General features: G+C 49.5%; 1 protein-coding gene across 2 annotated transcripts in view; it reads left to right on the top strand.

Moving 5' to 3' along the window:
* Positions 1-4,694: 4,694 nt before the first annotated feature.
* EPHB1 (EPH receptor B1) overlaps positions 4,695-24,248 on the top strand; it is a 457,376-nt gene continuing 437,822 nt past the window's right edge. The window contains exon 1 of one of the 2 annotated variants that reach the window (XM_030816782.1): positions 4,695-5,192. In XM_030816782.1, the coding sequence (XP_030672642.1) occupies positions 5,135-5,192 (58 nt within the window). In that variant the 5' untranslated portion in view covers positions 4,695-5,134. The remainder of the gene's footprint in view (positions 5,193-24,248) is intronic. The other variant, XM_003265255.3, reaches the window with a different exon arrangement.

The raw sequence follows: 24,248 nt of genomic DNA, 5'->3' as shown, positions 1-24,248 counted from the left end.
CGATGAAAAGTCTCATAATACATTTAATTTTTTTACCCATCTCCATTGGGAGACCATGACATCCTTAAAGGGAGGGACTGGGTCCCTGCCATCACTGGGTCCCTAGCATTTCGCAGACAACTGGCACAGAATTGCTGCTGAATAAATGTTGGAAGAAAGAACAAAATAGGGAAAGGAAGTTTTTTGTTATTTGCCTGTTATCCATATTAAAGTGTTTCAAATAAATCTTAAAGGTTCCACCTGCCTCTCAAAAAATAATTGATGAAAGTATGTCTTGCAGCTTAAGAATCTAATTAAAGGTCACCTGGGTCATGGAGTGTGTAACTGAACCTTTTATTTATGCGGTAAAGCAGTATTTCAAAGGGAAAGGATAGGATGGGGCAACAAAATCTTCTCATGTACAAGACATGCAAGTGATCATACTCAGGATGGATGCTATTTGTGTACCTTTGTCACTAATAAGTAGTGAATGAAAAAAGGTTTTGTATACATATATACATATACACACACACACACACATATATATATACACACACACGCATATGATGTGGGTTATAAGTGAGCAGGAAAATTCTAATAGAATAGCTTTATATTGGGTAGAATTATCAAGGGAAATTGTGCAATTGCTTTCACTAGAAATGCTTTCCAAACATTTAGACACAAAACTGTTTAGAGGTAGGGAGTGAGCTGGTTGACTGCCCCAAAGCCTTCCAGTCAGATGGGCCTCTGAGTCTTAGCAAAAGAGTTCAGTCACCCTTGGGTGCCTGAGAGCCCTCAGCTGCTGGCCTTAGCAGCAAGCATCTGTCGCTTTGAAGGAGTGATTTAGTGATATCAAATAGCTGAGTGATTAATCAAGAAAATAAGTGAGCATTCGACATCAGATAGAAAAAAAATTGCCAAGGAGATGCTCTAGGGGAAAAGAGGCACCCAGGCTTGGAATCCCAAACCAATGGTGCCTTCAGGGATATTTACAAATCATAACCCATTGCTAGAGAAAGATCAATCTTCTGCAAAACTAAATTAATATTTAACTTGCTCAAGAAAAGTCAATACCTTGAGTTATTAGGGAAATTAACAAGCAGCCCTAAACTGACACTATTCTTGCCTGAGCCATCAGCATGTTCTAGAAGTCATCAGTGAGTTAATGTTCCCTACCCCACCCCAATCAAATCCTCTCCTTGAATTCCTCTTACTGTTCACCTCCCTCCTTCTTTTCCTGCTGAAGAACACTTCCTTCAAAAAAAAAAAAAAAAAAAAAACCTGATATAGATGCCCTGTAAAAAAGATAAAAAAGCTACTAGAGCAGAGGTGAGGTCTGAAGCACCAATTCCTTGGCCACTTTCGTGAGATCTGAAGCCCCAATTCCTTGGCCACTTTCATGAGTATCCCCTGAGGAGGCCTCAGGGCAGTTGTAAGCTCCTGGACAAAGAACAGCAGCTTCCAAGCCTCATCATGCAGCATAGTCAATTGGGGAGGGGAGGATATGAAATCACATTCGTGGGCTGTATTAGTCTGTTCTTATACTGTTAATAAAGATATACCCGGGACTGGGTAATTTATAAACAAAAGAGGTTTACTTGACTCACAGTTCCACATGGCTGGGGAGGCCTCACAATCATGATGGAAAGCAAAGGGGGAGCAAGACACGTCTCACATGGCAGCAAGCAAGAGACAGCGTGTGTGTTGGGGGGGGACCTCCCCTTTATCAAACCATCAGATCTCATGAGACTTATTCACTATCACAAGAACAGCGTGGGAACCCCCCCACCCCGTGATTCAATTACCTTCCACCAGGTCCCTCCTACGACATGTGGAAATTATGGAAGCTACAATTCAAGATGAGATTTGGGTGGGGACACAGCCAAACCATATCATGGGCCTACCTCATCCCTACTGACAGGCCTAGGGATCAGTATTTTCAGAGGGCCTAGTTTGTGATGTTCCTGAAATTATCCTGGCGCAAGTTCAAAGTCCCTAGCAGGGTTCTACTTGAAATCCCTGTACTTGGTGGGCTCCAAGCGTGCTCCCAGGTGTGACATTCTGCAGTTAGTTGGATAATGGTCAGTTATATCTTCAGCCATGTCTGAGAGAGCCATTCAGTACCCACAGAACTATAACATGAGGGTATCAGGAAGAGGGACAGAAGAAAAGGCTTCCTGGGAGAGGTGGGATTTGGGTAGGAATAGAGGTCAGGAAATTCAATTCAACTCATTTTAGTTGTGCAAGTTAACATTCAGTACAGTGCTTGTGGTGGAAGGTGCTCAGTAAACAGAAGGTCTTCCCAGCATGTCTAACTAGCCGCTGTCACTCTCTCGCTGCTTCCTGCTTTGTGATTCTCCAGAGCTCTCCTCAGCACCTGACATGCCACTGCCTATTTGCTTATTATTGCCATCTTTCCACCACATGGTAAGATCCCTCAGAGAAGGGCTGTCTACTGTGTTCCCACAGCTAGAACAGGGCCTGCCTGAATATGTGGGTGAGCACATGACTGGCCTAGGTGTGGTTGTGGAGATGGCAAGAGGATACCCTAGGCCCAGAAAAAGACCAGCAGAATCTGGGCTGAGAAGGCAGGTTTCAGAGAGCTTACAAAGCAGTCTGAATGTCATGCTAGAGTGGTCAGTCTCTCTTCAGCAGACAGTGAGGAGCCACTAGGTTGCTATGCAGGGAAGAGATAAGATCAAGCTTGGCTTGAGAAGGATGAGTTTGGCAGCAGAGTTTGGAGGGATTAAGGGGAGGGAGGGAAGCTGGACCGTCATTCAGAGATTCTCCAGTTGTCCAGGGGAAGGTAGTATGGGTTTACACTGGGTCAGATGCACAGGCATAGGACAAGGGCATAAGGAGGAGGATGTGGCAGAGTGGGGGCTTTGCCAGACATGCCTACCAAGTGACTGTGATGTAGTGAAAGGGGGAGGGAAGAGTGTGAAACTCATCCATCCACCTGTCCATCCATGAGGGGATGGCTGGGGGTAAAAAAGCAAGTGAAGCTGCCAAGGAGTTGCCCATGTACCCCAGGAGGACGAACTCCAAGGATGGAGTTTGGGGGATACCTCTCTTGAAAGCTGAAGAGGTAACAGAGGGAACAGTAAGAAGTGGCAAGACGGGTAGGAGGAGAAGCAAGACCATGGAAACTGGGGCCAGAGCCCCAGAAGATCTACTGGACACCAATGTCAGCAGGTGCTGACGGTGCAGGAGGATGACGGTTAACTAGGAGCAGGTTGTTGCCTAGGGTGACATCAGGTGACTCCAGGGACATCAGGACACAGCTCGTGGTGTGGAGGTATAGAGGGCAGCTAACATGGCATTAAGGTGGATGATGAGAAGATGGAGGTTGATGACATCTTCCCTTCAGGCACAGAGGTGGGGTAGGAGGGAGGGGAGGGGAGGAGGAAGGCAGCCTGAGTCAGAGCCAGGGAAGGAAAGAATTGTCAGGATTGGGGGACTTGAGTCTGGCTGTGGTGGAGAGGAAGCAGTCCCAGCAAAGGAGAGACTAGACACACAGAGGCGGGGGTGTGGGGAACTGATTTAGAAAAGCCCAGAAGGAGAGTCATCCCAAAGAGAAGTATCACATCTGCCCGCTGTTAGCTCATTAACAGACCAGGGGAAAGGCTTGGTGCCTCCAAGGTGAGAGGCGTAGGAAGAGGGGTGGGGAACCTAACGGGTCATCCCTGACCCTGTAGGACCAGACTATCATCAGGTATGTGGCGGGGCGGGGGGAGGAGGGAAAGACACATCTCCAGCATAACATATAACAGCCTCAAGGTGAGTTTCTGATTCAGAACCCTTGACCATCTCCAGAAACAGGAAGATAAAGTGTAGCTGTGAGAGCTGAGCCTGGGAGAATTGCTCCTATCTCCAAGGCTGCATCCCCGGTTGCTGCCTAAGTCCTTCCCACCCACACTGAAGGCCTGGCCCGCAGCAACAGTGCACCTCGCCTTGCAGGGCCTGGGAGAGCCCTCTTGCCGGCCCTGCTGTTTTAGAGCTGACTGTGTGACTCCTGGGCTCCCCACGCTGAGCTGTCCTCTGGGGTCAGGGCCCTCTGTGGAAGTTCACAATGCATTGGGAAGTGAACACTGCGAAACGTTGGACAGGAAGCAAGTCCGGTTCCCCGTGGACCCTGGAGCAAGGGCCCACAGGTTATCTGAACAGTATTCATTCTTTCGACGGACATGTACTATGCCTCCCACAGGTCAGGCACTGTTCTGTGAACTGTGGATTCTGTAGTGAACAAAATAGGCAAGAATCTGAAAATGGTGACCCAATTCTAATAAGAGAGAGACCCCACGATAAACAAAATCGATTAGTAAATACTAACCCGTGCTAGAAAGTGAAGAGCTCTGGAGGAGAGGCACGGGTGCGCCCCTGGAGTTGCTCTAAACAGGGTAGGCAGGGTGCTCTTGTCACAGAGAAGATGAAAGAGGGCTCGTTTGATCATTTAAAGCGGATCCAGTCCTGGGTGGGATGTAAGGGCACGAGGCCTCCCCAGCTCCTTCGCTGGGCGCCCTAGGTGGGGACAGGGTGAGCTGGGCGGGCCGCTGCGGTTCTCCGAGTGCACCACGAGGGGGAGCCCGGACCCCTCCTAGCGCCTTCCGAGCCCTCCCGCACAGCCTTGCAAGCAAAAGTTTTTCTTAAACTAACAATGCCAGTGTAAGGAGGTGCTCGCGCCTGATTGGCCGGGGGAATTTTGCAGGTTTGATTCCTTGATTGGACAGGAGGTGTTAGGGGTGGGGAGAGAGCTGATGGTGGGGGATCCCGCTCCCTCCCGCGTCAGTCTGGCCGGCTCCGTCCTCCCGTAGGCTCCGCTGTAGCTCGCAATGTGACACCAGGACGCACTCGCTCTCGCGCGCTCTCCCAGGCTCGTTCTCCCTCGCCCTCTCTCACACACGCACGCACACACCCACCTCTCCCATAAACACACACACACACATGCACACCCACACCCACGCGCGCCCGTACCGCCCCACGCGCGCACACTCCTGCCCACGCCCACGCAGCGCTCCGGGGAGTCCGGTCCGGGCGAGAGCGCGAAAGGATACCGAGAAGCCACCCGCGGGGAGCCCAGCGGCGCTCCGGGACGCGGCGCTCACCCGGCGCTGCTGCCTCGGCTCGGACTCGGCCTGGGGGCCGCCGGCCGGCGATGGCCCTGGATTATCTGCTACTGCTCCTCCTGGCATCCGCAGTGGCTGCGATGGAAGGTAACGTACCCTCCACCGAGCAAGTTGGCTGCTGGTGCCTGCCGCCTCGGGACTGCTGTGCTCCGCGGCTCGCGGGGTTCCTCTGGCTGCTTTGCGGTGCAGGCATCCCGGGACCCGAGGGCAAGGAGGTTTGGGAGCCTAGGCCGCTGCCGAGCGCAGGGCTTGGGCGGCACCCACCAGCGCGCCCCCGGCTGGCTCTCAGCGCCCGAAACTGGCTCGCGAGTCCCCCGGCTTCCTCGCCCCGGCACTCCCTGGCAGCCTTGGTCTCCCGCAGCCCCCGCTCGGAGGGCGCGGAGCCCGCTGCATTGCGGTGCATGCTCCTTAGCTCTGGGCAGAGCCAGAGCTGGGCGTTGGGGAGAAAGGGGTGCCTCTGGCCATCCGGCTCCTGGAGTACTGGCGCCCCTCTGCTCCCAGGCACGGATACGCTTCTGAGCAGCCGCGCGCCACCTCCTTTTCCCCAGCTCGCAGTCCACGGGCTCGTGGACTCTGCTTGGCGTGCAAGCACTGCGCGCGGGGGCCGGGGAAGCTCTGCCGTGGTATCCCGCAAGTGGCCGCGGAAGGAGAGGGGTGGAGTTCCTTGGCCGTACCCTTGGGGACCAGTCTGGTGGTCCGGGCGCCTGCGGGACTTCACGTTTCCAGGGTCAGTCGGGGAGAGGTGGAAACCCTTTTCGCCTCTTGAGCCTTGGAACAGGAGTGGGCTGGGGTGAGTGGTCGGTCCTACCTAAAGTCTCCCAGCCTCTCCACCACCCCGGAGAGGAGATTCGGCGGCCGGGAATCGTCGGGCAGCGTCACTCTCTGCCAGCTCAGACTTGGCGGTGCCTCCGGCTGGTGGCTGGGAAAGCGCGCTCCAAAGACACCGTGCCCGGCGCAGCGGGGAGCCTGGGCGCTCGGTAGCGCTCGCGAATCCCTGTGGGAAATCCCGGCCCAGCTCCCCGCCTCCTGCCCCTTCCCCCGCCCCTGTTCTTCTCAGCCTAGCAGCGGCCGCGGCGGCAGCCTCCTGGGAACACAGCTCCGCGGGAGAGCGGAGTTGGAGCTGTCGGGGGAAAACCAACTCTAGGGGTGATGCGCTGCCGCAGTCCGGCTAGCAGCCCCACTTTCCGGTGTCCTGCTCCGGGTGGAACTCCTTTGGGGGACTCCAAGCCCGGGAGAAGCAGCTCTTGGTGCCCGCGCAGCGTTCCCATCTGGGAGCTCGCTCCGCTTGTTACTCGTTCCTCGCGAAACTGTGACCGGTTGCCCAGTGGAAACTCCCCCAAACACGATGGTTTGGTGCCCCCCGCCATTCTGGAAAGCTCTGCCCTTCTGAAAGTGAAGCTGGAGGGGCATTCCGGGCCCTGAGGCGCGGCTAAGATTCCCTTCTCTTTTGGCGAAGACCACTGCATCCCACGTTTGTTCTGGTGGCGGCGTGGGGGTGCGGCGATTAATGCCTAGAAAGCGCTCGCTTGCTTTTCCGAAGGTGGCTTTTCGTCTGCCCTCCGTCTCCTGCTGCCCTCAGGGACTGCTGGGCTTTGCAGGGAGGGGAGCAAGGAGGGGTTTGCTTTTTGGAACGTGCAGGAGGAGACTGGAGCCATGTGGAGCGCCGTCAACACCCTGGCGCAGGGATGCCTGGGTTTGACTTATTGAGAGACACGTGTGGGAGCAGTTGAAATTGGAAATTCAAGGGGGTATATACCTCCAAACCGGGCAGGAAAGCCAGAGTGAGCGCATTTGCAAGGGCAATTCCAGACTGGACTTAAAGCGTTGGGGCGGCGTCATGCCGGTCCGAGGCTGGGTCCGGCCCGCGGCTCTTTGCGCCCCCAGAGGTTCAGTGGCCGGGTCTCACAGGAGATGGGTGCTCACTTTGGGGAGCGTGCTCTCGGCATTGGGTTCCTGTGCATGCAAGCAGTTAGGCATGAGGACGTGGTCAGTTTCCTCCCTGCCCCTCTTCTTGGCTAGCCAGAGATCTCTGTCTGCTTGCCGGAAGCTGCCCGCGGGTGCCATTGTGTCGGAGCCCAGCCAGGTATGTAGGGCCCTGACGCCCAGGTCTTCCGGAGCCACTTACCCCCGATGCGGTGGCTTCTCTTGCTGCAGCCGGGAAACTTTGCCAGTAGCCTGACAGGAAGGAGCCTGACTCTTTGGGCTGAAAATCTCTCCAGCAAGGGTTAAAAGGAACGCGACATTCAGCAGAATATTAAAGCAGCCCCCTGGTCCCTACTCAGTACGCAGGGATATTACACACCATTCACTCCCTCCTTTCCTAGAATGAACACAGGCAGGCTCATTTTCTACTCTCTACACACGGAGCCGCCTTCCTGCCTGCCTGGCTGGGCTGGGGCCAGCGTTATTTGGTTCGTGATGAGTGAGGAATAGTGATCAGAAAGTGGATCAATGAGCTGCCTACGGACAGCAGGTCCCTCTTAAACTCGGCTGTGGTCAGGGGGCGCCTCTCCCTGCCGATTTCAGACACTCATGTGTCTGTCTGCTTTCCCCTGGGGACTGCGGTGGAATTTCAGTGAGGCATTGCCATCCAGGGCAAATTGCTCTGAGGCCAGGTGGGCCCTCAGCCCAGGCCAGGGCAAGGACAAAGGGACAGTGACAAGTCATGGGCCAGGTAAGGAGATGTGGCCAGAGGAAGGCAGGGCCCTAAGACACCCCCTGCCTGGGTGGAAGGAGGGAGGACAGGGTCTGGTTGTTGGCCAGAGGGGCAGAGGAGGGGAGGGAAGGGGGCTCAAATTCTCCTAATCAGGCAGGAGGACTGTTGGCTTAGGGTGTAGGAAACCCAGACTGAAAAAAAGCTCCTCTTCCCTCCTTTCCCCCCACACTCCTGCATTTCCAGCCAGTTCTGCTCTGTGAGGAGAGAGATGCCACTACAGGGAAAAGATCCGCTGGGGCTAAGTCTGTCTTCAGAAGGGAGTAAGGCAGGTTGTGGTGGCAAGAATGCTGACATCCTTCTGCCTTCTGGACACAAAGCTAGGCCTCTTTGCTCAGCGTCCTGACAAACAACTGCCTCTTCAAGCCCACCGGTGCCTTTTCCCACCTGCTCTGAGAGCTTGTTGAGAATGGGCTGCTGGTGTCTGTGAAGCGAAGGCAACTGCTTGCATTCTCTGAGCTGCCCCTTGTCTTGTGCCGTTTGGGATAGGATCTGGAAACCTGGGCTTCTCTGGATCCTTTTCTACAGCAGCAGAGGACATCCATCTTCAGAGAGAGGCATCCCTGGACTAAGAACATTGGCCCTCCTGGGAGGCAGCAACCTGGAATTGCTAACTGCTCATAGCATTCTCCCAACCCCACTCCCTGTGTCCAGGGAGTACCCATGCACCTGCAGAAGGCCTCAGAGTGCAGCACACTGGCTGATGGGAATACTCCCAGGAGACCTGCTCTTTTGTGTAGCCTAGAGTGAAGTCCTGGCCCTGGCACCCTTGGATGTCCACATGTATTTGAGTACTAGATTTCTCAAGGGTTGACAAGTAGTAGGTTCCCAGTAGGCATTGCTGATGCATGAGTGCACGACTAAATTACTGTGCCCCTTTGTGGCATGCCCCAACATGAAATGCTAGGGCACTGAATTTCACTGTACACATTTTGGACACAGTTACATTTCCATTACATGTTTGTGGGGGAAAACCCCAAACTAAGCCCACATGTCTTCAACAGGCCACAAGGCTAGGCAGTGATTGGCTGTTTCTGCATTTTCTGTTAATATTTGTTTGCTGTGTGTGCATCTGTTTTGGGTGTCCATGAACATGCTTCAGCCTACAAGCCGTAGCAGGCACCAGAGATTTTCAAAAATGTCTGAGAAAGAAAAGCAAATTTGAGAAAATTCCATGTATTAGCTGATTTTATTTTTTGTGCAACGTGGAACGATCACCATTACTCAGTGTTTGTGGAGCTGCCTCCTCAAGCCATGCATGGAATGCTGGCGAGGGAGGGCAATGCAGCTCTGGGCAATGGCTTGGGAAAAGTCTTGGCAATGTAAACAACCGCAGAGGCCCAGACTCAGTCCCAGCTTAAACCTACTGCGTTGGTAGAAGAGAGCTGCTAGCAGCTTGTGATGCTCCCAAGCCTGGGGAGGGCCTGCTAGGTCACACAGTGTCTGGCTCCAGCCCCTTCTGCTTTCTATTGACTTGTGCAACCCAGACCCAGATCTCAGAGCCCCTACTTTGTTTTTTCACAAGAGTGGGTACCGATGACCAAGATGTGCTTTAAGAAAAGCCCATGAGGCAGAGGCATGGTATGGTTCTCATTTAATTTTACCCATCGAGAAGTAATCTTTGATAAAGCAAATAGGACCATAGAAGAAGGGTGATGCTAGGGGACACAGGACAGCACCATGACCCCCTCCTCTGGGTCTAGCATGTGTGCTTCCTATTTAGTAGAAACTACATGTTCTTTAGTTGCTTGAATACATTTTGTGAACTCGGGGCAATGAAAGGAATATATGGGTCAGGAGGGAGGTCTGGCCATGAGGACGGAGACGAAATCAACATGGGTGGTGACAGATACCAGGATCATGAAGCCAGAGTACTCCACCTGCCTTTTCATCTCCCAGGTCTGTTGCTTGGAAAAATTACCCAGTCCATCTGGCCACAGTGTCTTTCTGTGTTGAGTGGGTCATGTTGCCCACTTATTCCAACTATAGGAGTAGGGACAAGTAATACCCCATATAAGGACACACTCTGTACTATATTAAAAAGAAAGTAAGATACTAGTAAAATCAAAGATACATTTATATTACTAAATGTAAAATAATATATAGCTAATCCTTAAATGTTCTTAGTATCACTAAGGCTTAGATGTGTAGTTTTTTTCTAGCTTGGGCAAAAGGTAGGGGCAATTTTGGAAGCCCAAAGAGGGGAATACCAGCTCAGGTAGTGTTTCCCAGACTTCAGGTAGTATGTTACCTGGGCAGTTTGCTACAGACTCCTGGGTCCTAACCCTAAAAGCTCAGCAGGTTTGGATGGATCCTAAAAATCAGCATTTTAAGTGGGCTTTCCTGGAGATCCTGATATATGTGCTTCCTGGAAACACTGCCAAGGGGAATGTTTCTAAACCAGGTTGCAGTCGGAAGTCCTAGTAGGTCTTGCCCAACTCTGCATTTGCTGAATCAGAATGGCCTGGGGAGCTGCATTTTACCAAAGGGCCCCAGTGATTCACATGCAGACAGCCTGGCACCAGTATATTTGGAAACTGCTGATGAGATCTAATTCACTTAATCCTTACAAAACCTATCACGTAGGTATTATTATAATCAACTCCTCTCCCATTTTTTTAGATGAGAAGACTGAGATACAGAATAGTTAAGTAATTTGACAAAGTCACACAGCTAGTAAGTGGCCAAGCCTGGATTTGAACCCAGGCAGTCAGGCTCTGTAGTCTATATTTTAGCCACCTTGCTCCACCACTTTTGAAGGCTTTGCATGAAGGAAGACTCATATCAGCTGGAATCTAGGGGAGGGAAGGGTTCTAGTGCTGACTCTGCCATTAGGCATTGGAGACTTCATTGACTACTGGGGGCTTAGGTTTCCATGGTCATGCAAGAAGAGATGAGCAAAATGTTCAGACAACCTCAACACTGCAGATCAAACTCTAGTTTCCATGTAGCCCTCTCTCTGCACTTTCCTCCTAACCCCACTATTCCCACCCCTATTGCAGCTCTATACACTCATAGACCCAGGGCTGGACACCTGTCCTGCAGCACACTTTCTAATAAGGACTGGTATATTCGTTCCTCTCTCTTCCCTGACCAGCCCTCCCAAAGAAGAAATGATTAGCAGAGAAGTGTGCCCAAAGGAGATGAACCTGGGACCCCTATGTGTTCTGGGGGCAGTGGAGGGGGCACACCGAACCCTTACCTATCTCCACTGACTGTCGAGAGCGTGTTCCTGCACCTGGATTCCAGGAGGCTGCATTCCTTGGAAGAGCTCTTTTTATGTCTCCCTCTTCTGCACTAGCCACTTAAGCAACTTGAGTATTTCTGTCAGATTTCCATGTCTCCAAAGATGGTGGAGAAACAGAGAATTGGATGTCTGCCCTTCTGAGGAAATTACTGAAATAATAAAGTAACACCTTGGGAAAGATTTCATATTTAAAAGCAAAATTTTGCATGAGAAATTCCTCAGCTTCTTCTGCAGATTCCATTTCAAGTGGCAGCTGTAGGTGGGGCCCTTGGGTCAGAGTGCTTAACTATGCTTGGGTGGGGGGCATTGAGTGGTGAGGTCAGGACCATCTGCTCCATCAAAGGTCCCTGATATCTGATGTATTAGAGCCGCTTTGCTGGCTTTTGTTGATCATTCCCCTGGGAGTTAGAAAGTTGGGAACACACTTTCCAGGGAGGCCTGGAGGGCAGTGGGTTGGTTCTTCTCTGTTGATGGAAAACCACTTTCTATCTAACTTAAAGTACAGGAAGCAAACAAGCGCATGGTTAGTCTGTACCTTCTTGTGCCTCAGTTTTCTCATTGTTGAATAGACTGGAGGAAGGATCATTATGGTAGAGAGAGTGGCAGGGATTTGGAGTGGGTGCACACCCCAGGGTAGAAGCAGTGGTAGAAGCAGGGGCTGACAGGCTGGACACGGTGGCTCATGCCTGTAATCCCAGCACTTTGGGAGGCCGAGGCGGGCAGATCACGAGGTCAGGAGATCGAGACCATCCTGGCTAACACGGTGAAACCCCATCTCTACTGAAAAAAAAAACAAAAAACAAAAAGATACTGTGCCACTGCACTCCAGCCTGGGTGACAGAGCGAGACTCCGTCTCACGAAAAAAAAAAAAAAAAGAAGCAGGGGCTGACAATTGTAGATAAAGTCCAATCTGAAGCATGGTGACCCTTTGGCAAATCATGGGTGGGGCATGGATCCTCATAGCCTGTCAGGGGTTCTGTAGGAGGCAGCTCAGGATCGGATTTTCAGATATCAGAGATCGGAAAGAATGAGCTCAGCCAATATCAAGAAGACTAAGTGCCCTCCATGAGAAAGCCTAGTGCCCTCCATGAAGAAGACTGTACTCTAGGGACCTCCCACTGGCCAGCAGCAGGCCCAGGCTTGTGCAGGTGTTGCAGACAGGATTGAGGTCATGGTCCCCACTGGTACCATGTAGCATTATCTGCCAGATGCCTGTCACTGTAACTGGCTTGTATGTTTACTTCCAACTTTGTGAATGAGAAGATTTCATTTTGACAGCCTAGCAAATGGGTTCATTATGCTCTCAGCCTTCTAGGGCAGGAAAAGCATCTTATTCATCTGCTCACTCACTCTCCAGCAAGCATGGAGTGTTGGCTGTGTGGGAGGATGCCCAAAGCTGAAGATCTGGGGGCCCTTCACTACACTATAATGACCCTGCTGGTGATTCAGGTTTCAAGATGATCTACTTGCGAAAAGAGGGAAAAGGTGATGAAGAAGGTCCTGTTTCCCCCTCCATCACCAGTACAGATGTTTCTCCAGGTCAAGTGAAATCCCAGTACCTGCAGACAACACCACTAGCAGCTGCTTAAGGAGGGTGCTCATGGAAGGTTCTCCCAGAGTTCTCTGTAGCAGAACTGGGCCCATGTGGAAACACATAGGAGATTTTCTGAGAATTACCAGGACTCATTTCTGCCCACAGATTGCACCTGAGGCCCTGTGTCTCTCATCTCTCCCCTCCCACTTCCTGGCAGCAAGTGACAAAATGACTGATTTGAATTTGACCTCCTTGCTCTGCTTCTCCATTTCCCTGTGAAGGTGATAATGAACAGAGAAATGGGCAGAGGCAGGTGGCCAGAAAGGGAGGGGACAAGCGAGGGGAGCAGGGGTCCAAGGCTGTAGCTTGGCAATAACTTCTAAGGTCCCTGGGACTGATTACAGGGGCCATGTAAGCCTGAGGGAGCCAGCAGGGGATCAGGCTTGTCTGCACAGTCTTGACATATCAGAAGCAGGACTGGAGGTCGGTTTTAGGGAAGGGAAAAAACTTTCTGGGAGTCCTACAGGCTGGCAATGCTGGATCCAGGATTAGATTATGCTCCCAACCACTCATTGAGCATTTGTCATGTGCTGGTCCCTTTATACATATTGGTCCCTATATCCTTCGTATCTAAGCATTTTTTCTCCCATTTTACAGATGAGGTAGCTGAGGCTTTGAGAAGTTAACTGGCTCAAGAGCGAAGTTTCAAATCAAAAGTTTGCCGAACTCCCTGGGCCTCTGTCTCCCAGTTCAGTCACCTTTTCCATTTAACTTTGCTTATTTGCGAATTGAATCAGTGAGCGTGTGTTAACCAGGAGCTGTCTATCCTTGTCCTGCCAGGTGCCATCAAAGGTACAGACAGTCCTGCTCTAGTGTCAATGCTCGGACCCTGTGGACAGGCTCTCTTCTCACTCTTTGGAGTTGTCCCACCTGTTCCACAGCTGGAGGAAAACTTTTTCCTTCTTGGTTTGCATTTCCCTGTTGCACATTGCCTTTCCCATGTGCCCCTGCGAGTCAGACCCCCACTATGGTCATTATTGGCTTTTTTTTTTTTTTTTTTTTTGGCTGCATGTCTATATTCGTCCATTTTCATGCTGTTGCTAAAGACATACCTGAGACTGGGAAGAAAAGGAGGTTTAATTGGACTTACAGTTCCACATGACTGGGGAGGCCTCAGAATCATGGTGGGAGGCGAAAAGCATTTCTTATATGGTGGTGGTAAGAGAAAAATGAGGAATAAGCAAAGTGGAAACCCCTGACAAACCCATCAGATCTCATCAGACTTATTCATTATCACCAGAATAGCATGGGGAAAGACCGGCCCTCATGATTCAATTCCCTTGGCCTTGGTCCCTCCCACAACACATGGGAAATCTGGGAGCTACAACTCAAGTTAAGATTTGGTTGGGGACACAGCTAATCCATATCAGTGTCCATCTAGATATTGTCTTTGATAGGCTGTGTTGCTTAGATCGTTGCAGTTGGCATCTGTGCCTGGATCTTGGTGTGTGTGTGTGGGGGGGAGGAATCAGGGCACAGTGCAGGTCTTCTGGTACTCCCCTCATAGGCTCACCTTCCAGAGGAAGGGCCAGCTGCTGCTTTTTGTCTTTGGGCACTTCTATGACTTCTTCTCTGTGGACTGTGTCCTGCTTACCCTTGGCCTGGGGCCATGTTGTTTCTTGAGCTCTGGCTGCTTTTATCCATCTGGCCAGGTGCAGACTTATGACATCAGAGGAGGACACTAGGATTTAGCATCAGCTTTGAGCATGGAAGAACATGTAGGGGGATGTTGAGGAGAGAAATCCCTCAGCATCCTAGTCCCACTGGACAGTGGCCAGTCCCCCTTGGAGCCGTGGCAGTGGAAAGGGCTGAGGAGGAGGATGAGGAATAATTGCAGGTGGCTTCATTGACAGTGGCAGCAGAGAGAATGCCTTATCTGTGAAAGCAGCTGGGCCCTGCAGTTAATTGTTCTGTTGTTTTCCTCTTGGTATTTTTCCAGCACATCAACATAGGACCTTTGCCCTTGGCTTTCTCATTGACGCTGAGGCTGGAGCCGGGAGGTGAGCTGCGGGTGGGAGATTGGGAAGGGGCCTCATTCCAGGTGGTTTCACATGAATTCTTGGTCCTGAACTATCTGTGCAGGTTCCTCCAGGGCTGTCTGCTCCTGGGGGCCATTGTCACAGGACCAGAAAGCCCATCTGGGGATGCTTTCAGCTCCTTTGACAATGCCTCCAAATGGTTTGGGATGGTGGAATGCAGGCTGTAAACTAGATGGCAAGGAACAAGGTATCAGTATCAGAAAACCCACCACATTTTGGACAGGTGCTCAGAGGCCTGCGGCAGGCACTGGTCAGAACACACTTTGGGTGTTGAACCATAATGTAATATTTGGTTTAATCCTGGTCACACCACAGGTGTGAATCCGTTGCTGGCTCCCTAGCACCTTCAGGGCCAATCATTGCAAGACCCTACATCACCTGGGTCTGCCTTGCCTCCTGCCCTCCTGCCCAGCAGCACCTCCTTTCCCAGCTCCACACAGGTACATGTGTACACACACATGTCCACAGGTGCACGTGCTGCACAGCTGCACATGCCCTGGACATCTCCTTCACTTCATCCACACGGAGGCCCTTCTGACTCATCTGCCCCATGTGCCTCTGGGTCTGCACCTGCTTGCTCTGTTTGTGTTGCATGTCTTATTGTTCTTTTCTGGCTAACCCTAAATTATTCTTCAGAATTCACCACAGTGATCGCTTCCTCCTGGAAGGCTTTCTCTCCTGTCCCACGCTTGATTGGGTTGCCCTCTGGGTGCCCCCACAGCCGCCTCTGCTTCCCTCTATGGGATCACGTTCCACACTGGTCTCCAGTTGTGTGTTTATTTTACTGGGTGCCCCACAGCTCTGTGAGCATCTGCAGTGTGGGTTCTATCCTGATTGTCATGGCATCCCCAGCACATAGCACCCCCAGCACGCGGCACATAGGAGGTGTCAATAAGTATGACATAATGAATAAATAACAAGAAGGAAAAGATCAACAAACACTTAAAAACCTGAGATCATGTCCTATAGTCATTTAAAATATATCTGCAAATATTTTATACTCTTCCTATCAAAATGTGCAGCCTCATTCCTCTCCCCTTGAATATGGCTTGGCCTTAGGACTCACTGTAATGAATGGAATATGGCAGAAGTGTTTCTGCATAACTTTGGAGTGAAGTCATAGGAGGCAACACAGTTTCCACCTAGCTCTCTCTGTTTCTCCTGAAATACTTGCCCTTGTCACCCAGATACCATATTGTCAGGAGACCCAGGTAACATGAAGGGGTCATGTAGAATTTCTAGCCCCAGCTCCAGCTCAAGTCTCAGCCCACAGCCAGCATGAGAGGCCAAGTGTGAATGAAAGAGTCTTCATTTGTTGCAACCCCATCCTTCCAGGCACCCCTGCTGACTCTGTGTAGGGAGAGACAAGCTTTCCTCACAGAACACTGTCCAAACTGCAGATTCCTGAGCAAAATAAATGTAGTAACTGTGGAAAACCACTAAGTTTGGGGTTGGAACAATTATTAACTGAAATATTTTAAGAGGGGTAGGAGAACAATGGTTTAGATAAACCTAGAAAGTGATTTAGGGGAAGGGTGGGAAGGGGGTGGAGATACGATACCCCATTCATTCAACACTTAATAACAAATATTGTTAATCTCCTACTATGTACCAGGAAGTATGCACAAAACCAGAAATATTACAGCCCATGGGAGCATACATCCTATTGGGGGAACAGACAGGCATGAAAAAGACAAATAATGTATATATAATTTCAGGAAAGAGCTATAAAGGGAGTAAACAAGTGATGTGACTGAGAGTGATGGGTGCAGGCTTGGACAACTTAAAACGGGGGAAGGGAGGCCCTCTCTGTCTGTGAATACTCGAAGTGCATTCTTAGCAAGTGGGCTTAGGTTTGCTCTGCATGGGAGATAGATTTTGGCTCTGGGGTGTCCAAGTAGGGTCAGAGCCACTTCCAGACTTGAGAGCTCACATTCTACAGAGGCAAATGGGGAGTGAGAGCAGAGAGACAGAACTGTCAGCACTGCCTAGGAGCCACCAGTGTCCCAAGTACTCACACAGAACACATTTATTGAGCATCTACATGAGAAGCATTATACTCGGAACTGAAAACACCAAGATAAAGAAGACACAGCCTTTCCTTCAGGGAGCTCACTGATTAATAGACTGGTGGGGGAGACAGAGCCACGCAGACTACAGGCTGTAATAGGGCATATGATAGACTCTGATGGATGCGGTATAGCAGTTACACATCAGCTGCTAGGAGAAACCAAATGAAAGGGTCAGACTTAGAGTGGGAAAGATTTGGGGAAGGAGTGTGTGTGTGTGTGTGTGTGTGTGTGTGCGTGTGTGTGTGAGAGAGAGGGAGAGAGAGAGAGAAAAAAGTTTGGGACTTTGGTTATGGTTATATCCAGGGCACTAGTGCTGTCTCAGGACTGTCTCCCTGTTTCCATTCCTTAGTTCTGTGTCTGTATCTGTCAAGGTCCTGGCAGAAAACAGCACTCTCACAGGGTTTACTGAGGAGGGTTTAATGAGGAGGGTTTAATGAAGAGACTCTCTGCAGAGGTGTGAACAACATTAAGGGAACCAATAAGGATGGGGATGTACCCAGGGACTGTCAATAGTGGGAAGCCGATACTCCCCAAGGCTCTCAGAACCTAGCAAGAGCCACAGTGTGACAGAGGAGTTCCCTGACAGGAGTGAGACATAGAGGAATGCAGCTGCTGCCCAGATCAAGCATGGAGGATGAAGGAGGAGGGTTTGTATTCCTTGAACCCTTTCTCCTCCTCTTAAGCATCATCTCCTGCCGGCACCTCCCATGATGAATTCAACAAGAAGACAGAGGGCATGAAAGTCTGGTTGATGCAGTTCATAGAGGTCAGAGGCATAGAAAATGGCAAAAAAAAGTAGAGAATGGATCTGCAGGGATGAATGGAGACTAATCAGCACAGTCATTTATGTTGACTTCATCCTCAGACAGGCTTTCCCATGAGATGTTCATGTGGCTGCTGGCAGCCTCAAACTCATATCCTCTTGAAACCTCAGCAGAAACATAAATTATCACTCCCCGTAGCTCTAGCAAATGCTGAAGAAGTCTTGTCTCCTGGGCTTCCCTTGGGTCCTGAGCCTCTCCATGAACCAAGCTCCATTACCAGGGTGATTGAAATGCACTCCTTGGCCAGGCTTGGGTCATGTGTTTATGAAACTCTGTAGCTGAGGGGGAAGGGCTAGCTCAGACCCATTAAGCTGCCTGGGCTGAGATGGGGGAGAGCTGGTCACAAAACTGTCAGGGTGCTTGTCCAGGAGAAGCAAGAATGAGTGCTGGGAAGGCATTCTTGCCATTGATAGGCCACACCTATCAATCTTCCTGGGACAGCTAAATTATGCAACCGAGTAAGAGAGATGGTATGTCCAATAAAGGAAAGTATATGGATTCTGGACAGAAGGAGGAGGTATCTGTGGCTATAATGGTCCTGAAGATGAAAAGGTGGGGAAACAGAAAGTGATAGGAAAGTTAAAAACCCAGGAAGGGAGGTCTGGAGACAGCTGGACAAATAGGTTCTTTCTTGATGGGATGTTCTCTATCTTCCTGAGCATCATGATCAAATTTAAAGTGATGAATAGGCAGATAGCAGTGGTGCTTGGTTAAAGGCAAAGTGATTTTTGGATTAGGGCATCTCAACTAGACTAAAAGAGGAGGGTTCCTATTTAGGGGCAAGATGAGAAAAACAATGGGCGAAGAGCCATAATTTCTCACTGTAATCCCCTGGTTCCAATGTAGATACCAGAGCATCTGAATTTAACCACTGCATTTAAATTGGATATCCATTGGAGAGCAAGAATGAAAGAAATGCATACCCATAGGTACAATGAGCTGGCTCATTTCCGTTCTTTTTCACTATTTCAATCATGGCCTAGTCTCACCTGGAATTTCCATTTTGCATCAGTAGAATATTTATTCACAGTTTTTGATGTACTTTTTCCCCTAGGTTTTGAGTCTTGTATAAGATGGCAGATCTTCAAAGTCATTTGCAGACTACTTTTTTCATATCTTAGATATCTCTTTCTCATTTGAGAGAGAGAGTGATCTAAAATGTACTTAGAGTTTATCAGAAGAAGGCTCCATTTGCCCTTCCAACTTCCCTACTCTTGGCTCCAACTTTCTTCTATTCCCAGCTAAGCAGAAAAAGAACAGATTTTTTTTTTTTTTTTTTTTTTTAAACACAGTAGCACAATGCTGATGATCTGCATGAAAACCCTTGGCTTTCTTTTCCCAATCAGGAGAAAGTAATTTTCCTTTCACTCACCTGACTAACTTGTTCAGAGCATCTCCTCCCCACCCTTTTCTCATATCTTGCTGCTAAGTATTTGCCAATTCATTTGCATTTCAATGGTTCCTTAGCAACTGTCATGCCCTCAGGATTAGGTACAAAGCTACTCTCTGACACAGACTGCCAGGGCTACATCGCCCTCTTTTATGGTGCCTGAGTTACCAAACCAAGCCCTGCCTAGACATGAAGCACATTTACTAACAGCATCACATGGGTTCTAAATTATAATGCCATTACTCCCTGCCTTATCTGAGCATGCAGACTTCTGAGCAACCCTCGCACTGAAATGCCCCAGATAATCCAGTGGTTCCTGAAAGCTGCCCTCTGATATGTTTTCAGAAAGAGAGTCACAGATCTCAGCATTGGAAGAGAGTCCTGTCTTCCGACAGGCAGCGAATTAGGTCCATTTAATGGATGTGGCAGCTGAGGTTCACTAAGGAGGAATGACTACCACAAGATCAGGCAGGCAATTGGAACATGCCAAGGAGAGATGAGAGCTCAGGGCACTGCTGCTTCCTAGTCCTTGCTCACATACTGCATCCTGCCAAGAGAGACCCATTTGTCAACTATTGTGAGCTTTCAACATAATGGAAGTTTTAACATAGGTATGTGACTCTGTTGATCTGAGGTCCTAGGAGATAAATCTTCTCACCCAACCAGAGCACAAGAGTAACTGCCCAAGTGAGTATGCAAATATGTATATCACCTGGTTTCTCTGGTTTTGGCAGTTAACATTCTTTCCATTCATGGGCTTGAAGCGTGGGTAGCACGGGAGGAGTGTGTGTGTGTGTGTGTATGTGTGTGTGTGTGTGTGTGTGTATTTATGCAGATGATGTAGACAGACAGTGACACTGGACCATTTAGCAAATTAGAATATTCTGCCCTGAGTAGGTGGTGCTGCTTCTTTAACAGCACCAGGCCTCCACCACCAGGGCTCACTGGCATAGAACAGCCTGGCAAATGGAAGATGCTATTCAGGAAAGGACAATGAGAACAACGCTCATTCTACAGGAGGACTGACCTTTGCAACTCCCACTTCACGTTGTTATTAAATATCTGGGAAAAGACTGAGAGAACAATTATAGTATTGTCATAATGTATCAGCGTACAAAGCAAGTGTTTCCAAGGAGGCTCTGGTTCAGCTGAGCTTGACAAAGCCGGGGACTCAGCTATAGCACTTACTAATTTAGAAGTTGTCTTCATTACTTACACCAGCTGAAAACTCCGAGTGTTTTTGGTGCAGTTCTGCCATGGTGGACCCCAGATAGGAACAGAAAGATAAGATGTTGGGAGCAAATGGTGGGAGTCTTTGGGTTTCTATGTGTCTCTCTGCTAGGCTTGAGTGTGCAGTCCTAGTTGCAGCCATCTCTCTCTCTCTATTTAGCCTAAGCTTAGCAGGGTACTGGTCCTCAGGGGTCCTCCTGAGCATTTGCTGAGTTGAGTTGGGTTAAAGGCTTTCATAGAAGGGAGAGTGAGCGACTGTTTTTCCCCAGAAGGGGAGTCCCGTAAAGGACTGTGAGGGCTCGTGTGGCCCCTCCCCCTTTCCCACATTCCCAGCTGATCTCCCAGTTCCCACCTAGACATGCCCACAACACCCTCTGCACAGGTTAGCCTCCCAGGTGAGAATTCCACTCTCAGGTCTGGGGGCTGGGGCTGTGGTGTCCAGGTTCTCACTATCACAGAGTTCTTGCAGCTAAACCAGCATTTCTCAACCTTATTCCTTATTCTCATAGTTGCCCCCACTAAGAAGGGTTTTTTTTTTTTTTTTTTGTCTTGCTCTCTCCCCAGGCTGGAGTGCAATGGTGCGATCTCAGCTCACTGCAAACTCTGCCTCCCAAGTTCAAGCAGTCCTCTGGCTTCAGCCTCCCAAGTAGCTGGGATTATAGGCGAGCACCACCACAGCCGGCTAATTTTTGTATTTTTAGTAGAGACCAGGTTTCACCATGTTGGCCAGGCTGGTCTTGAACTCCTGACTTCAGGTGATCCACCTGCCTCTGCCTCCCAAAGTGCAGGGATTACAGGTATGAGCCAATGCGCCTGGCCTAAGAAGCTCTTTTAAGATAATTTTTTTTTCCTGACCACCCCACACCCTGTGAATGTTAATAGCACAGATATTGTGGACATCTATTCATGTACTGAGGCCCTTTGGTGGGCCACAAACCGTTATAAGATCTAAGACTTTTTAGTCTTCCTCTTTGCCAAGAATCAGTTTTCACCTTTGCTGAGAATGCATGATCTAAACACAATAAGCCTGGCAGTGACTTAGTGGGCCCTCAGCTGAGTTAGAGCTCAGCTTTGCACCATCTATCTTTTCCAAATCAGTTTTACCCAGTATGGCCCTAAACAGTCGGAAAGGATGTCCACCTTAGCTGGTCCAGGAGGCCCCCTATTGAGCAGGTGTTAGCCCTGCTGTTAGATTTCCTAGGGAGATCCAGGAGGACCCAGTGAAGGACTAGAGCACAGGAGTAACTCAGAAGCCTCGGGCAGGAGTGACTTGCCAGTAGGTGTGGAAGCATTTCAGGATTTTAACAAGTACGGCTATGCCAGTGCCTACTCACTGAATGTCTGCCCTGACTTCAAGGGATGTGAAAATAGTTACTTGAGTTGGGGTCCATTTTTGGAAAAAAAATAAGCTTTCTTGAAGCATAATTTACATATAATAGGTTTTAGATGTACAGTTCCGTGAGGGTTCACAAATGAATGTGGTCGTGTAGCCACCCTACACACCTGATGTAGATTGTTCTCATCACCCTCGTGTCCCTTCACTGTCATGTGCCTCCCTTCGCTGCTGACCCTTGGCAACCACTGATGGAATTTCTGGTTCTATTGTTTTGCTTTTCTAAAAGCTCATAGAAATGGAATCATAGAGTATGTACTCTTATTTGTTTGGCTTCTTTCACTTAGCATAAGTATTTGAGATTCATCCATTTTGTGGCATGTGTTATACTTTCTTTTTATTGCTGAGTAGTATTCCATTGCACAGATATATCACAATTGGTTTATCCATTTCACAGTTGGTGGACATTTGCTTATAGTTTTTGGCTTTTATAATTAAAGCCACTGTGAATATTTGAGAATGTGTGTTCATGTGAACACAAAATGAAAAATAGGTGTTCATTTTGTTTGGGGAAATACCTGGATAATATGGTAAGTGTAAGGTTAAATTGGTAAGATACTGCCAGTCTGTTTTCCAAAGTGGCTGAAGTGTCTTGCATTTCCTCCATTAGTGTATGAGACCCCAGTTGTTCCACATCCTCACCAGCAGTTGGTATTGTCAGTCTTTAAATTTTAAGCACCATGGTGGGTGTCTCATGGCATCTCATTGTTTGTTTTCATTTCCATTTCCCTAATGTGCTTTTCATGTGTTTATTAGCCACTCATATATATTCTCTGATGAAATGGATGTTTAGATATGTGTCCATTTTTTTTGTTGAGTTTTCTGTTTGGGGTCTGCTCTTAACATGGTTGTCTGGAGGTGACAGAGTGACCCCACTCACACTACTTCCAGACAATTTGGGTTGCCCTGTTGTGCCGAGAAGACATAATTTGTACCTGTGCTGGGTGGGTCTCATTCCTGGAAGGGCGAAGGATGGGCCATGATCTTCTCAGCATGGATGGTGGTTTATGATCAGGGAAGAAATATGCCCCCAAACAGGGGCCAGGACCTCAGAAAGTGGGCTTTTGTTAGGGGAGTGTGTGAGCCTCAGCAGGAAGCCATAATTCACATGACCTGGGATTGTGCTACTCTGTGTTTATTTCCCATACATTCCCTCCAGTTCCAATCTCATCTCCATCACACTCCTTAGTAGGAAGGAAGGGCATGCTCCTGCCTCTACCTGGCATTGCAGGAGCAGCTGTACCTCCGTGGTGGTGGCAGCAGAAATCAGCCAGAAATTCCCAAGGGTCCTGCTTCTCCACGGACAGGTATCTTTTGGTTTTGGGCTTTCTTTTAGAGAAGAAAAGTATAATTTTTCCGCACAGATTGTCCTGTGAATGGTGGTCTGAAACCACGCACAGGAAGCACCCCCTAGCCCAGCCCTGGACTCTCAGGACTGGACCCACTTGATAGGACACTGTGAGTGTCCCAGGCTGTTCATCACCTTTTTCTCAGCTGCTCTGACTCCCAAGAGGTTTCCAGCTTTTCTGGTTCTCGTTGCATTCAAGCCTTAGAGAATGCCTTTGGCTCATTTCTTAGCTTTCAATGACAGTCTCAGGATTCTACAGGCTTTTCAACACTGGGGATGATGTAGGCACTTCAGCCATGTTTGCTGTTATTTGCATGATGACAATCAGTGATCACAGTAATCATGGGGGAGGTGACACATGACAAGGATGCAAACAAAGGCTGCAGTAGAGCCATCAAGGCCCATCAGCTGGGCCCTGTGTCACTTCCCACAAGCACCTTTTATGCTCAAAAGCAAAGATGCAGCTGATGCTGATGCTGCATCACTTCTGGCTCTGAGAAAAGCAGGCACCCCCACTGTCTGAGACTCCCTGAGGGCCCCCAGAGTCTACTCCAGGGCCTGGCACAGAGTACGCACTTAGTAAATGATGGATGAATGGGCTGAACTCCTGTCACACTGCCCAGGATCACTCAGGGAGAGGCTGATGCGCATGCCACCGTGGCAAGAAAACCAGGCACTTGTAGCAAACAGAAGCAATGGAAGCATAGGAAACCTGAATGTCTGGTTGTGGAGATCAGACTGATATACCTGCTGCTGGATGGAGATACCTGAAGATGGTTCAGGCAAGGAATCTGTCATTGAAGAGACTTTTTGCTAGGGTATACTTATGGGTAAGCTGGGCCTGAACATGTAGAAGGGAGAGTGATGAGGATGCATATCATGAGTGAGAAGTAGCTGAAGCAGAGGCAAGGAGAAGGGAAAGAAAAGGTACCTGGAATAGCAATTACATTCAAGTAAGTGCTCGGTGATATAGCCAGGGGCTCGGTGATGTAGGAGGTCAGGGGACAGATAGTTTAGAGTGGGCTACGGTAACCAGGATGGCTTCCTGGAGGAGGAGGTACCTATTGAACGTATAGTGGATTGATGCTGATAGAGAAGGCAGGGTATAGGAATTCTCTTCTCAACAGGCTTCCCTGCCCTCGGCCAGAATCATCAGAAATGGGGAACCTGCAGAAAAGCCTTCTTCAGTGACTTGTGCCTCTCTGTCTTGGACTTCCTGGCTCCAGAAAGCCCAGGAGGTGTTCCTGTGAGGGAAGGCTCTGCATCTTGTTGCGTCCCAAGTCCCAGGGTCC

Source organism: Nomascus leucogenys, chromosome 8 (genome assembly GCF_006542625.1).
Source record: "Nomascus leucogenys isolate Asia chromosome 8, Asia_NLE_v1, whole genome shotgun sequence".
NCBI lineage: Eukaryota > Metazoa > Chordata > Mammalia > Primates > Hylobatidae > Nomascus > Nomascus leucogenys.
Note: the sequence above shows the minus strand (reverse complement) of the source record. Positions and strands in the feature narration are given on the sequence as shown.